The sequence below is a fragment of the Gopherus evgoodei genome, chromosome 4 (genome assembly GCF_007399415.2).
Source record: "Gopherus evgoodei ecotype Sinaloan lineage chromosome 4, rGopEvg1_v1.p, whole genome shotgun sequence".
Taxonomy (NCBI): domain Eukaryota; kingdom Metazoa; phylum Chordata; order Testudines; family Testudinidae; genus Gopherus; species Gopherus evgoodei.
Genome location: NC_044325.1, coordinates 123,311,478 through 123,324,293, shown reverse-complemented (window position 1 = coordinate 123,324,293; position 12,816 = coordinate 123,311,478). Strand labels below are relative to the sequence as shown.

The following is a 12,816-nucleotide window of genomic DNA, read 5'->3' as shown; positions in this document are numbered from 1 at the left end:
ATGCTGGTTTTTTGGGGGACAAATGAGCATGGCTTCTGTAAACTTCAAGTGTGTCTCTCCAATCTACTGGGAAACTTGCAGCTTGTCAGTGAAGTAGTTGATAAATGAGATCCAGTTTATATAACTGATCTGCATTTTCAAAAAGCCTTTGACTAAATCCTTCACAAGTGGGCAGAAAGAAAACTAACTTGTTATAGAGAGAGAGGTAAAGACTAGTCATGGATTTAGGAACTGGCTAGAAAACAGAGAACAAAGAGTTGCTGATAATCTGGGTTCCCCCCATCCCTAGATCTCACCGTGGCATCCTGTCCTGCGTAGTGACTGATGATCTGAGCGCCCCCCGGGTGCTGCTGGTAGAAATGTCCGATGTCATAGACCTTCCTGTCAATCACCAGCCACTGCTTCTGCTGTGGGTGTCCCTGGCCTGTGCAGAGTCCAATGTCCTCCCAGGTGAAGAGCTGCATGGAGGAGCCTGCACCAGACTGTGGGTCCTTTTTTGCTTCCTTGTCTTCATGTGCTGGCTGCAGTGCCATCACTACACTTCTCACTTAGTCCCACTGATCCTCTGCCTGCCACTGTCACCTGCCTGATCAAACACTGTGCAGGCTCTGCCTTTTTACGCTAGCTGCACAGGAAGTAATGATGCAGCCTGCCAAGCTCTGCACCCTTCCGCTTGCCAAATGGCTTCAAGGCTACAAGGCTCCTCCCACGGCCTTAATCCTTTCATAAATCTTTCTCCCTTTGTTCGGCTCCCTGCCACAAAGAGTAATTTAACTTCCATGATCCCCCAAGAGCACTCTGCTCCAACTGGGATGTCACAGTGGGACAGATCCAGATTCTAGTTATCAGGCTCTGGGAACAGAGTATTGTCCCTATCAGAAAATAATCAGACTGTACCTAAGTCTTTAAGTACTTTGATCACAAACTTACCCACACCTGCTCCCAGCCTGGCTGCTCACAATTAAAAAAAGAAAAATTGCACAAACACACACCACCACAACAGACCCCCTAGGAGCTGCACACAGCCACACCCACACTTCTCAGTCCCAGCAGAACAATGAGCAAATCAACATTTTGTTCTGAGATTTTGTGTTGTTTGTTTTTGTCATATGTTTGATACAAGGATGATAGGTGCTGTTTAGACCCTCTAAACAGATAAATAGGAGCCGAGAGAACAAGTGACTGAGCCCTTGTTTACATGAGAAAGTTGAACTGGTGTTATTTATATTATTATTCCAATATATGTAAACTGAAAGGGTTATTTCCCCATTGCCTTGCATACACTGGTGTGTGATACTCTTTTTTTCCCCTTCGGCGGAAGGCAAGCTTTCTGCTGTAGATGTCTGTCTTTGTATGAACTGTGCTATGTCAGGTGCAAACAGAACAGAGAAATGGTAATAGTAGTTATTTCAGAATGTTGCTTTTCAGTGACTTTTCTCAGTTTCATGATTCCGTTCCTTATATCTCATACTATTCTATGGTCAACATGGAGATGGTAATACCTTAAATTATTTCCCTTAAAGAGGGCTCCTGCACAATGGTATAGTGTTCCCAAAGTTAAAGTCCTTTTCTTGTGTGGAAGTGTGAGGGGAGGCCAAAATTTAAGCGGCAGATTAGAAATTGCAGTTGCATTTTTGCAGGTTTTCTTAACTTTGGAGGACATGGCCCTGAGCCATGTAACAAAAAGGCATAGGAAGGCGAGGGACCAGCTGGGTAGATTTGCTGGACTGCTATTTGCCAGGATGGTGCCCCAACAGATAATGCTGGAATGGAGGGAAAACATCAATTATAGACATTGGTGTGGAACATCAACTTTATTTTGTAATTAGGGTGACCATATTTCCCAAAGGGAAAATGGGACACCGTGTGAGGCTAGCTCAAGCCCCTCTGCCCCCACCGTGAAGGACTGGCCCAAGTTGTTTAGCCAAACTCCCCCTCTGCCCCCCGTTGCAGGGCTGTCCCCAGCCATTTGCTTGAGCCCCCTCCCCATGTAGGGCTGGCCTGAGCCACTCGTCAGCGCCCTGCCTTTCTCCCCTTGCACAAGACTGGGACTGGGGCTGGGGCTGGCGTTGCTCCTCACTCAAGCCCTGCCTGACCCCGTCCCACCTGCACAGACCTGGCATCGCTGCATGTTCCTCTGCACTCCACTTTTTTAACAAAAGTGAGTCTTTGTCCCATTTGCTCTTGCCAACTGATCAGGTTGGCAAGAGCAAATGGGACAAACACCCACTTTTGCCAAAAAAGTCATGATAGCTGGAATAGGCAGGGCCGTCCTTAGGCATAGACAACATAGGCAGCTGCGTAGGGCACCTGAAAATTTGGGGCACCACTGGGTCTTAGTGTCCACCCACTTGTTTTCCTATCCCTGTTCTGACCCTTCCTGCAGGCTCCCACAGATGGCTGCTCTAGCCTGGTGAGTCTTCCTTGGGAGGGAATCTAGTAGTTAAAAGTGAAAAAACCTCCAGCCTGCCAGACCTATTAGCACAACATTGAAACTGTTAAAGAGACATTCAAGGGGTAATAAAGCCATTTAACAGGCATTTGCCAACCCCAAGGTATATACTGACAGGTTTCAGAGTGGTAGTCCTGTTAGTTTGTATCAGCAAAAACAAGGACGAGTCCTTGTGTCACCTCAAAGACTAACAAATTATTTGGGCATAAGCTTTTGTGGACTAGAACCCATTTCATCAGATGTCCACGAAAGCTTATGCCCAAATAAATTTTTATACTGTCAGTTTCTGACTTTACTGACAAAAACAGTTGTGCATTAATGTAATATTTACACAGAACATGTCAGTGTACAGGACCTTAGTTTAAAATTTGCTTTAAAAATATTTCATTAGTGAGCTGGTGAAGATTATAAAATCACATTTCTAAAAAATGCTTGCATAGAGTTTTAGATGCACAGTCATCTTTAGCCTTAAATGTGTGGATCTTCACACATAGTTTTTTAAATAAATCCTTCAAAAGACCTCCCTTATCTAAAATACACATTTTAATTACTATAGTTAAAAAAAAAGAGCTTCCAAGTCTTCCTGTCCTTTCTGTCCATCCCTTCACCACCTCTCCCCCAACTCCCCACTGAAGAGAGCCCTTAAAGGGACAACAGTCCTTCCCTTCCAGATAGCTGGACAAAGAGTTCCCTTTCTTTACTTCTGACTATCCGACAAACTAGTTTTAAAAGAACCCTCCAGCAAAATCAGTACCTTAGTAAGACAAAATCCTTGTTATACCTAAAATCTTTGGAAACATATTTTTTTAAAGTTGGTGAAATTTCATAACCATGTCTCTTGTTATGGAGATGACACAAAGTAAATTACTGTTCCCTTTTTCTAAAAGCAATGAACATTGTTATGAACACACTAAACCTCTTTGATTAATTTAAAAGAATGTCTTTGTTTCAGTGAGTTAAATATGTAGTATTCTGGAATGCTGGCTTAAGATTTGAGTACATTTAAAATATAAATTCAACTTAGAAATACTGATGAAGAAAATGTAAAACAGAGAAGAGCTGCATCATGTATTCCATTATATGTAATGTTGTATTCAGCAGGAGAGCTGACTCACCCTTACTATGAAGTTTTTTGCAAATAAATCTCTGACAAACTTCAGGGCATATCAAAAAACCTGTGACTGACATTTTTTTATTCCCAAATTTTAGTGCTTTTAATTAGGTACTTTGTTCATGTCCATTCTGCATGAGGGAGAGTGCATGAAAGTCTCTGGGGGGAACTGTGACTCTCCGCCACCATGAGGCAGGCTGGGCATCTCATTATCCTTTGCTGTCAAGTCCCTCCTCCCCCTCCCCCACCAGGCTGTGAGCTTGGGCTGCCATCCGGCATAGGGGCACCAGTTTAATAATACTGCATAGGGCCCCATAAATCCTAAGGACGGCCCTGGGAATAGGGCTTAAAAAAGAGACTGCCCCAGCCAAAACTGAATGTATGGTCACCCTCCTTGTAATGTGCAAGTCAAACAAGATAATTATCTTTGTCAAACAGCCTCTGTTTTAATGCCAGCTGGCATGAACAAGAGTGCTGCAAAATAAATAAGACTTTGTAACTGTGATCCGTGCTGCATCCAGAAATGAGATGCAGTTATTTATTCTTCTATGTGCCGTTTCGGAGCTTGATGAAATTCTGTTTTTGCTCAGGGCAATCAAAAATTATGATTTGAAGTGTTTTTCACTTGGTACATTTTCACGTGGTACAGTTTGCGAACGATACCAAGCTGTGAGGGTTCGCAAGTGCTTTGGAGGATAAGATTAAAATTCAAAATGATCTGGACAAACCAGGGCCACCCAGAGGATTCTGGGGGCCTGGGATCTTCAGCGGCGGGGGGTCCCCACTTCGGCGGTAATTCGGCAGTAGGGGGTTCTTCCACTCTGGGACCCACCACCAAAGTGCCCCGAAGACCCATGGCGGGGACCCGCTGCCGCCGAATTACCGCTGAAGTGGGACCCGCCGCCAAAGTGTGGCTGGGTCTTTGGCGGTAATTTGGAGATGGGGAGCCCCCACCATGGGTCTTCGGGGCACTTCGGCGGTGGGTCCTGAAACAGAAGGACGCCCTGTTGTCAAATTACCGCCAAAGACCCAGCTGCAGTTTGGCAGTGGGTCCCCGCTTTGGTGATAATTCAGCGGCGGGGGGTCCTTCCACCCCTGCGAAGACAGGGAGTGGAAGAAGCTCCGGGGGCCTGGGCCCCGCGAGAGTTTTCTGGGGCCCCCAGAGTGAGTGAAGGACCCTGCTCCAGGGCCCCCGAAAAACTCTCATGGGGGCCCCTGCGGGACCCGGGGTCTGGGGCAAATTTCCCCACTTGCCCCACCCCCCCCCGGGCGGCCCTTGGACAAACTGGAGAAATGGTCTGAAGTAAATAGGATGAAATTCAATATGGACAAATGCAAAGTACTCCACTTAGGAAGAAGCAATCAGTTACACACACACAAAATGGGAAATGACTGCCTAGAAAGGTGAGTACTGCGGAAATGGATCTGAGGGTCGTAGTGGATCACAAGCTAAATATGAGTCAATGATGTAACCCTGTTGCAAAAAAAGCAAACATCATTCTAGGATATATTAGCAGGAGTGTTGTAAGCAAAACAGAAGAAGTAATTCTTCCGCTCTACTCCATGTTGATTAGGCCTCATCTGGACTATTGTGTCCAGTTCTGGGTGTCACATTTCAGGAAAGATATGGACAAGTTGGAGAAAGTCCAGAGAAGAGCAACAAAAATGATTAAAGACCAATGACTGAAAAAAATTGAGTTTGTTTAGTCTGGAGAAGAGAAGACTGAGAGGGGACATGATAACAGTTTTCAAGTACATAAAAGGTTGTTACAAGGAGGAGGGAGAAAAAAATTTCTTCTTAACCTCTGAGGATAGGACAAGAAGCAATGGGCTTAAACTGCAGCAAAGATGGTTTAGGCTGGACATTAGGAAAAACTTCCCAACTGTCAGAGTAGTTAAGCAATGGAATAAATTACCTAGGGACGTTTTGGAATCTCCATCATTGGAGATTTTTAAGAGCAGGTTGGACAAACACCTGTCAGGGATGGTCTAGATAATGTTTAGTGGCTTGAGTGCAGGGGGCTGGACTAGATGATCTCTGGAGGTCCCTTCCAGTTCTATGATTCTATGATCTCCTCCTTCAAAAATGAAGCTTCAGATGTTAGGTATTTGCATTTCTTTGTCTGCCATTTACACACCATTTTGAATTATGCCATTTGATGGAGGTGTGGATGGGGATTGCAGGCGGTGGGAACAGCAAACATGGAGGGCACCCTGTGGGATGTTCTCTGGCTGATGTGGGGTGAGATGCTGCACTGTTGCCAATATGCCTTTGGTATATGTTGTGGGGTGTCAGTCTTCAGAAAAGGAAAAGGGTGATGGTGGGGGGAGGTTGCCAAGCAACAGAAATGCAGACTCTCCTAATTCTAACCCCTGACTAATATCTAAAACATGGGATTTCTTTAGTTCCATATAGCAGAGTTTTTAAAATAAAGTAATATAAAGTAGTGCAAAATGCTTTAACTTACTACATTAATATAACAAAATGAGCAAATAATATGAATTTTTATGAATTCATATTAAATGTTTTAAATAAACAGGTAGTGACTTCCTTTTTAGAAGTTTAATTCTTTTATTTGCCTGTTTGTTTTCTAAAATGCATTGCTTTAATAATTAAGTTCTTAAGGCCTTATTTGATATAGTTATAAATAACATTTTGGCACCATTTATTTTTAATTTTAAGTTTGTCCTGTATGTTCTGTATATTGTTCTGTGTTGTATGTTATGTGTGTCACGTGACTACTTTTTTTGTTTTAACTGTGTTGCAACAAAAGTCCATTTTATACTTTTAAAAAATATAAGTGATATCACACTATTTTAATTTCATGATTGGGGGATAACATTCATAATATCTGTTCATTTTTTTTGCAAAGCTCAAAAAGGCCTCAGTTATAAATATATGTACGTATAGTTCTGCCTCAACAAATAATGCAATTGCAAACAAAAATAATTCTCTTTTATAAATCACAGGATTTTTATTCAAAGAAAAAATGTAAGAGGAAACCTCAACATTAATGTAAAGGTAATATTAACAAAATGTGAATTGCTTATTGGGTTTTTATAAACTTGTTTGCATCTTTAAATATAGTTATAAGAATGTTATAGCAAAAATGTCAAAACCCCCCACAAAAACAATATATACTATATCTGGTTATGGTACAAAATGTTAAAGCTAACTAAATTTCAACAGGTTTCCACCTTTGTCTCCCAAATACAATCAAGTGTTATGAAAGTTTAATACCCTCAAAGTGTTTGTATAGACCGGAATTTAAAATTCAGTTTGGTTTAATTTTTTTACTCTTTTCTTTTATGTTATATTAATGGGAAATAGGGGTTGTTAAAGTTTATGCTTCTAAACAGTTAACAAAACACGAGTTGGTATCACAAACAAATTAACTCAAATATGTTTGGGTAAAATTTTGTTGCTAACTCTTTTGCTAAAACAGAGTGATCAGCAGAGGAGAGATATACATCTTCTCACAGAAGATTGCAAGCTTCTATTTTAGCACTTAAGCACTATATTTAGTATAAAAATTTAGCAATGCATTTCTTAAGTTAAAAGGAATATCTATTCAATGACTTCAAAAATGTTTAATACAGGCAGGGGTGAAAGTAACTTAAAGGACTTACCTGTACGGAGTCCTTGTTGGGGGCGTGGCCTCCACCAGAAGAGGCAGGACCTTTCAAGATTTAAAGGCCCTGGGGCTCTGGCTGTAGCTGGGAGCCCCAGGGCCTTTAAATCACCCTGGATCCAGCTAGGAGCCCCAGGGCTCAGGATGAATTAAAGGGCCCAGGGCTCCGGCCACTGCGGAGCTCTGGGCCCTTTAAATCACTGTGGGAGCCCAGCTGACAGAGCTCCAGCAGGGATTTAAAGCGCCCAGGGCTCCCTGCAGCGGCCAGAGCTCTGGGCCCTTTAAATCCACACCCGAGTCCAGCTGACAGAGCTCCAGTGGCACTTTAAAGGGCTCAAGGATCCCCACAGCAACTGGAGCTTTGGGCCCTTTAAATCCCCTCCTGAGTTCGGCCGCTGGCGCTCTGGTGGCACTTTAAAGGGTCCGGGGTTCCCTGCAGCATCTGGAGCCCTGGGCCCTTTAAATCATCACCACATGGCATACTGGCTCTTGTCCAGTCTGGCACGGCTTACTGGCTCTTGCCGGTATGCCATACCAGACAGTACCGGCTTACTTTCACCGCTGAATACAGGTCTATTTGTGCTAAAGAACTGAGAAAAATAAGAACAAAAGCATAGCTTGTGTTATAAAAGACTTGGTCCCTGTTACATTGCAAACAAACTTAGTTGTTCTGTGTATTAAATTTGGGTACTGAAAAAAAGAGAATTGTAAAACAAGCCATCAAAAACTTTATTATGCTAACCAAGATAAGCTGTTTAACAGTGCATTCCACAGACCTGAAGACACCAGGAGATATCAATGCACAGTACTACTGGGGGAATTCTGTGCCACTGCACATGTGCAGAAATTATGTCCCTCACAGATTTATTTGCTTCCACACAGAAAAATGACTTTCTGATGGGGAAGCAAAGGGAAGCCACAAGGGCGGTCATGCAACCCTCCCCAGCAGTATGTTTTGGGTGCCCAGGGCAGCCTGCAGAGAGGTAAATCACTGTGGGGTGAGGGACAGGATTGGGGAAGACCCTGCCAGTGGCTCCTACCCTGTGCCAGGCTCAGCTGCTCCTCCTTGCTGTGTTTGGGAGGATGGAACTTCCTCTTCCCCTGCATGGCATCTGGGGCCATGTCAGACTCACCCCCAGATTTCTCCCCCAGCTGTAAGAAGATCTGCAAACTCTCCTCCCACCCCCTGCCATGCTTGCTGCATCCATTGATTCGCATCTGCAGGGAGAGGGATCCCTGTACAGGGAGCTGCTTTCCCATCCACCAATCCCCATGCATCCAGATCCCCTCATAGCCAGGCCCTCCTGCCAAGCCTCACCCCCCCTGCACCCAGGAACCCTCAATGAGCCCCACTCCCCCTGCACCTGGGCCACCCCAATGAGCCACTCACACCCAGATCTCCACCCTACTGAACTCTAACCAGCTGCACCTGCATACCCGCTCCACTGAACCCCACTCCCTCAGCATCTGGATCCCCTCACACTGATCCCCCTGCTGAGCTCTATCCCTCCACACCAAGACTTCCCCCTGCTCAGCCCCAACCACCTTCACCTTGACCTCCTGCAGAGTCCCATTACCATTGTGCCCAGAACTCCCCAACAAGCCGCTGTGCATCCAGATCCCCCTGCACCTGGATCCCCCACTGAGCTGCCCACACCCAGATTGCCCCACACAGAACCCTGTCATCCCACACCTGGATTCCCCACACTAAACCCCTCCACACTTGGATCCTGCCTTGCTGAGCCTGCCTGCCCACACCTGATGCACTTTTCATGGAGGGGCAGGGCCCTGGGGTATTTCTGGGGAAGGCCCCGGTCCTTGCACTGTGTCAGCGTTCGGTGAGTCTGTGTCCTGGGGTGGAGCTGCACAGTGATCTCCCACCTGTGCTCCCTGGTGCCATGTTGGAGCCTCCACATTTATTTGACAAATAAAATTTTCAGAATTTTACAAAATTTTAAAATATTATATGCATAATTTTTTATTTTTTGCTCACAGAATTTTTTATTTTTTTTTTGGTGCAGAAAAACCCCAGGGTATCAAGAAAGAGAAAAGACTCACTTTATAAATAAGAGATTGGTCAACTACATCCCTATCTTTCATATATGGACAATTAATTAAGCAATCCTCTGTAGAGACATTATAGAAATGCCTCCGGGCCAAGGGCACCTCGTGGGCCAGGTCTGAATGTTGTTTAAAAATGTGTATTATTGAGCAAAGTAAGTTCATGTGCCTGTGATTTTGAATCTTTGTCACTGAACAATAGATAAATTTGGCTACTGTGTAAAAGCAACTGTATTATTGCTATATGCTTCTTTGTTATAGACTCATAGACTTTAAGGTCAGCAGGGACCATTATGATCATCTAGTCTGACCTCCTGCACAATGCAGGCCACAGAATTTCACTCACCCACTCCTGTAACAAACCCCTAACCTATGTCTGAGTTATTGAAGTCCTCAAATTGTGGTTTGAAGACCTCAAGCTGCAGAGAATCTTCCAGTAAGTGACCTGTGCCCCATGCTGTAGAGGAAGGCGAAAAACCTCCAGGGCCTCTGTGACGGTGCTCCCCATGGGAGCCAGCTGAGGTCACTCAATCAGGGTGAACTGCAAACAAAACGAAGCAGACAAACCCCAAACGCTGGTGGTTATTCCAATACTTAGATTTACCAAGCCAGCACAAAACAGCTTCTATAGTACCTCACTGGTTACTTAGAAGTTTAAACCACGTAGTTCCCTTAAAGTGCCCAGCCTCAGGCCTCCATCCAGACACACCTGTCAGATATGATGATGATTCCTGAAAATCTTTCTTCATCATATAAAAGAAAAGGTTCTTCCAATCTCAAAGGATCAGCCACATACCCAGATTCAATTATAACTTAGATCTTACCTAAAATACATGCTATAGCCAATTGTTATTAACTAAGCTAAAATTTATTGGAAAAGAAAAGAGAGAGTGTGTTGGTTAAAGGATCAATACACATACAGACTTGAACTCAATTCTTAAGGTTCAGATACATAGTAGAGGTGAGCTTGTAGTTGCCAAAAGTCCTTTTAGAAATAGTCCATAGGTTATAATCCAATGTCCATATTCAGGGTGACTCCAGTCAGTGACTGGGGATCTCAATCCTTGTGGCTTAAGGTTTCCCCTTCTTGAAACCCAAAGCAGATCTGAGATGAAGAAGGATCGTGCCCCAGGCTTCTCAGGCCATGGCTACACTTACAGTTCTGCAGCGCTGGTAGTTACAGCTGTGTTCGTACAGCTGTGTAGGGCCAACGCTGCAGTGTGGCCACACTGACAGCTACCAGTGCTGCAGTGTGGCCACATTTGCAGTATTTGCAGTGCTGTTGGGAGTGGTGCATTGTGGGCAGCTATCCCAGCGTTCAAGTGGCTGCAACGTGCTTTTCAAAAGAGGGGGTGGGGTGGAATGTGACAGGGAGCGTGAAGGAGACAGACAGAATGGATTTTTGGAGTTGACACTGTTCTCAGCTCCCTGCCTTGCAAGTTCTAAGGACTGGAAGACACACAGTGCCTACCTTCAATCATTTTAAAAGTTCTGACCCCCTTCCACCACCCCTCTCTCATTCACTAAATGCAAATTATGTACTCCTAAATAGCTGTCAGACCAGATAACCATCTGCTCAACATGGACTTCCCCCTCCCCCTCTGCCGTGTGAGCGTGCTGTTTCTCTCTTCAAGCAAACAGCTGTGAACATTCCAAAGTAATTCCTCTGCCTGCCTCCGCTCGCTCAGCAAACAGGAGCTGTGTTTGTTTTTTAAATAAGCAGTTTGGCTGAACTCCGAGCTCTCCCTTTCTTCCGGTTTGTTGTGGACAGGAATTCTGGGATACCTCCTTATACCCCGGAGGTCAATAAAAGCACTGGTGGGGTCCACACTTGCTGACCAGCGCTGGATTACCAGCGCTGGAATTGCTACACCCGAGGCTCGACCGGGTGTGCAGTCAGCGTTGCAACCAGGGAGTTGCAGCGCTGGCCGTGCTTTGCAAGTGTGGCCACATCCTAAGTTGCAGCGCTGTAACCCCCTCACCAGTGCTGCAACTCTCTAGTGTAGCCATGGCCTTATACATTTCCAGCAGTCTTTCGGCCTGAGAAAACAATAGGCTTAACTCCTTCTCCCAAACATCCTGGCAATTAGCACAGAGTAATTTATCCATTAAACAATTCAGATACAGGTTACCACAGCCTTCATAGAGACACATAGACAATAATACTATTTCACTCAAGTATCATCTTAAATGTTAATATTCCTTTTTTGATCTTTGAATTAAAACTATAGCAATAGACAAGACTTGTTTGCTTACATCACAAAACCTGAGCAAACACCTCCCCTTCTACTTCTAACAATGCAGACTTGCATTTCAAAGCTCAATTCATTTACATATCTTGCTAACCAGTTCTTAAGTTTCACCCATGGGTCAGGTCAGTCGGTGAGGTGAGTTAATTAACTCTTTCTGGTCCTGTCACCTTTCAGTGAGATATTATATTATACTCATAACATCACACCCCCAACGCAAAATTGATGCAGGAAGGGATGACACCAACATCACTGACTGCATCCCAAAAACTCTCCATCCTGGGTTTTGTCTTATTACAGCTTGTACTGGGTTAGAAGCCATATTAGTGTATAACAGAAATGTTTTACCAAACTCATGTTCAATAACATGATTGAATCTCTTTACAAACTTAAGGCCAAACTTGGTTAGAACAGTAGTGGATTGGATCTGCTCTCGTAGCAGGATTCCTGTATGTTTCATATGATCTTGCCAAGAGCTAAAGAAACTAGCTATTTTATTTATACAATCTCTGGCAAATGTTTGGAACCCAATTAACATTAAATCAACATAGATATTAATGTTGTTCACAGTGTAGGAATCTTGGCATTTAGCCATGAAAGCAATATGGTAGTGTGCCTCAATTGCCCTTTTTATACAGCACATCAGGTCTGGAATGTCTTTTCTTCTGTGAAAAGTTCCAAGACTGTTTACAGGCACTAGCAGTGAAACATCAGCATAACAAGGCCTTTTAACATAAAGTGTGTTCTCATATATTTCCCTTAACATGTTTAAGGGATTTTCCAAAAGATTAGGCACATTGTACATTTTTACAGTTTTTGGTAATAGCAATACAGTAGTGACAAAACTTACCATTAGCAATAAAAACAAATTCATTGCAAGTGTCCATCTATAATTATGTTTGTTATGCCATACCTTTGGCTCAATACCATTGGGTTTTTGACATTTTAGGATTAACCTGCGGCTTCCCTTTGCAAAATTCAGTTTTCTCTTTCCTCCTCCTTCTGTAGGATCACACCCTGATTTCTCTTACTTAATAGAATTCACTGGCTTATGGGGTGGGCTTTTTGTGCTAACAGCTATTAGCAAGTCTTTCTTCTCCCTGCCAGTTAGGTAATTTGCATCAACACAGTCACTAGCTTTTAGATTTTCAGCTGCTATCCATTCCAAGGCTGGACTCTGTTTTGTTACCGAAATATCGGGTCTGCCTAGCTGAGAGCCAATTAATAACCTGACAGGGATAAAGAAAAATGCTTTATTCTGCAGAAAAAGGAGAGCCTGTACCTTGGTACAAAAGACTCTGTCTTACACAA

General features: G+C 43.9%; 1 protein-coding gene and 1 long non-coding RNA gene across 3 annotated transcripts in view; one reads left to right on the top strand and one right to left on the bottom strand.

Moving 5' to 3' along the window:
* The window catches only part of LOC115650616 (acyl-CoA (8-3)-desaturase-like), a 34,810-nt gene extending 33,929 nt beyond the window's left edge, over positions 1-881 (bottom strand). Inside the window, exon 1 of the mRNA XM_030560829.1 lies at positions 297-881. Within this exon, the coding sequence (XP_030416689.1) occupies positions 297-533 (237 nt within the window). The 5' untranslated portion in view covers positions 534-881. The remainder of the gene's footprint in view (positions 1-296) is intronic.
* LOC115650620 overlaps positions 1-9,559 on the top strand; it is a 47,338-nt gene extending 37,779 nt beyond the window's left edge. For both annotated transcript variants that reach the window (XR_004000140.1, XR_004000141.1), the window contains 2 exons: positions 6,534-6,585; positions 9,217-9,559. This is a non-coding gene — a long non-coding RNA (uncharacterized LOC115650620). The remainder of the gene's footprint in view (positions 1-6,533; positions 6,586-9,216) is intronic.
* Positions 9,560-12,816: the final 3,257 nt, after the last annotated feature.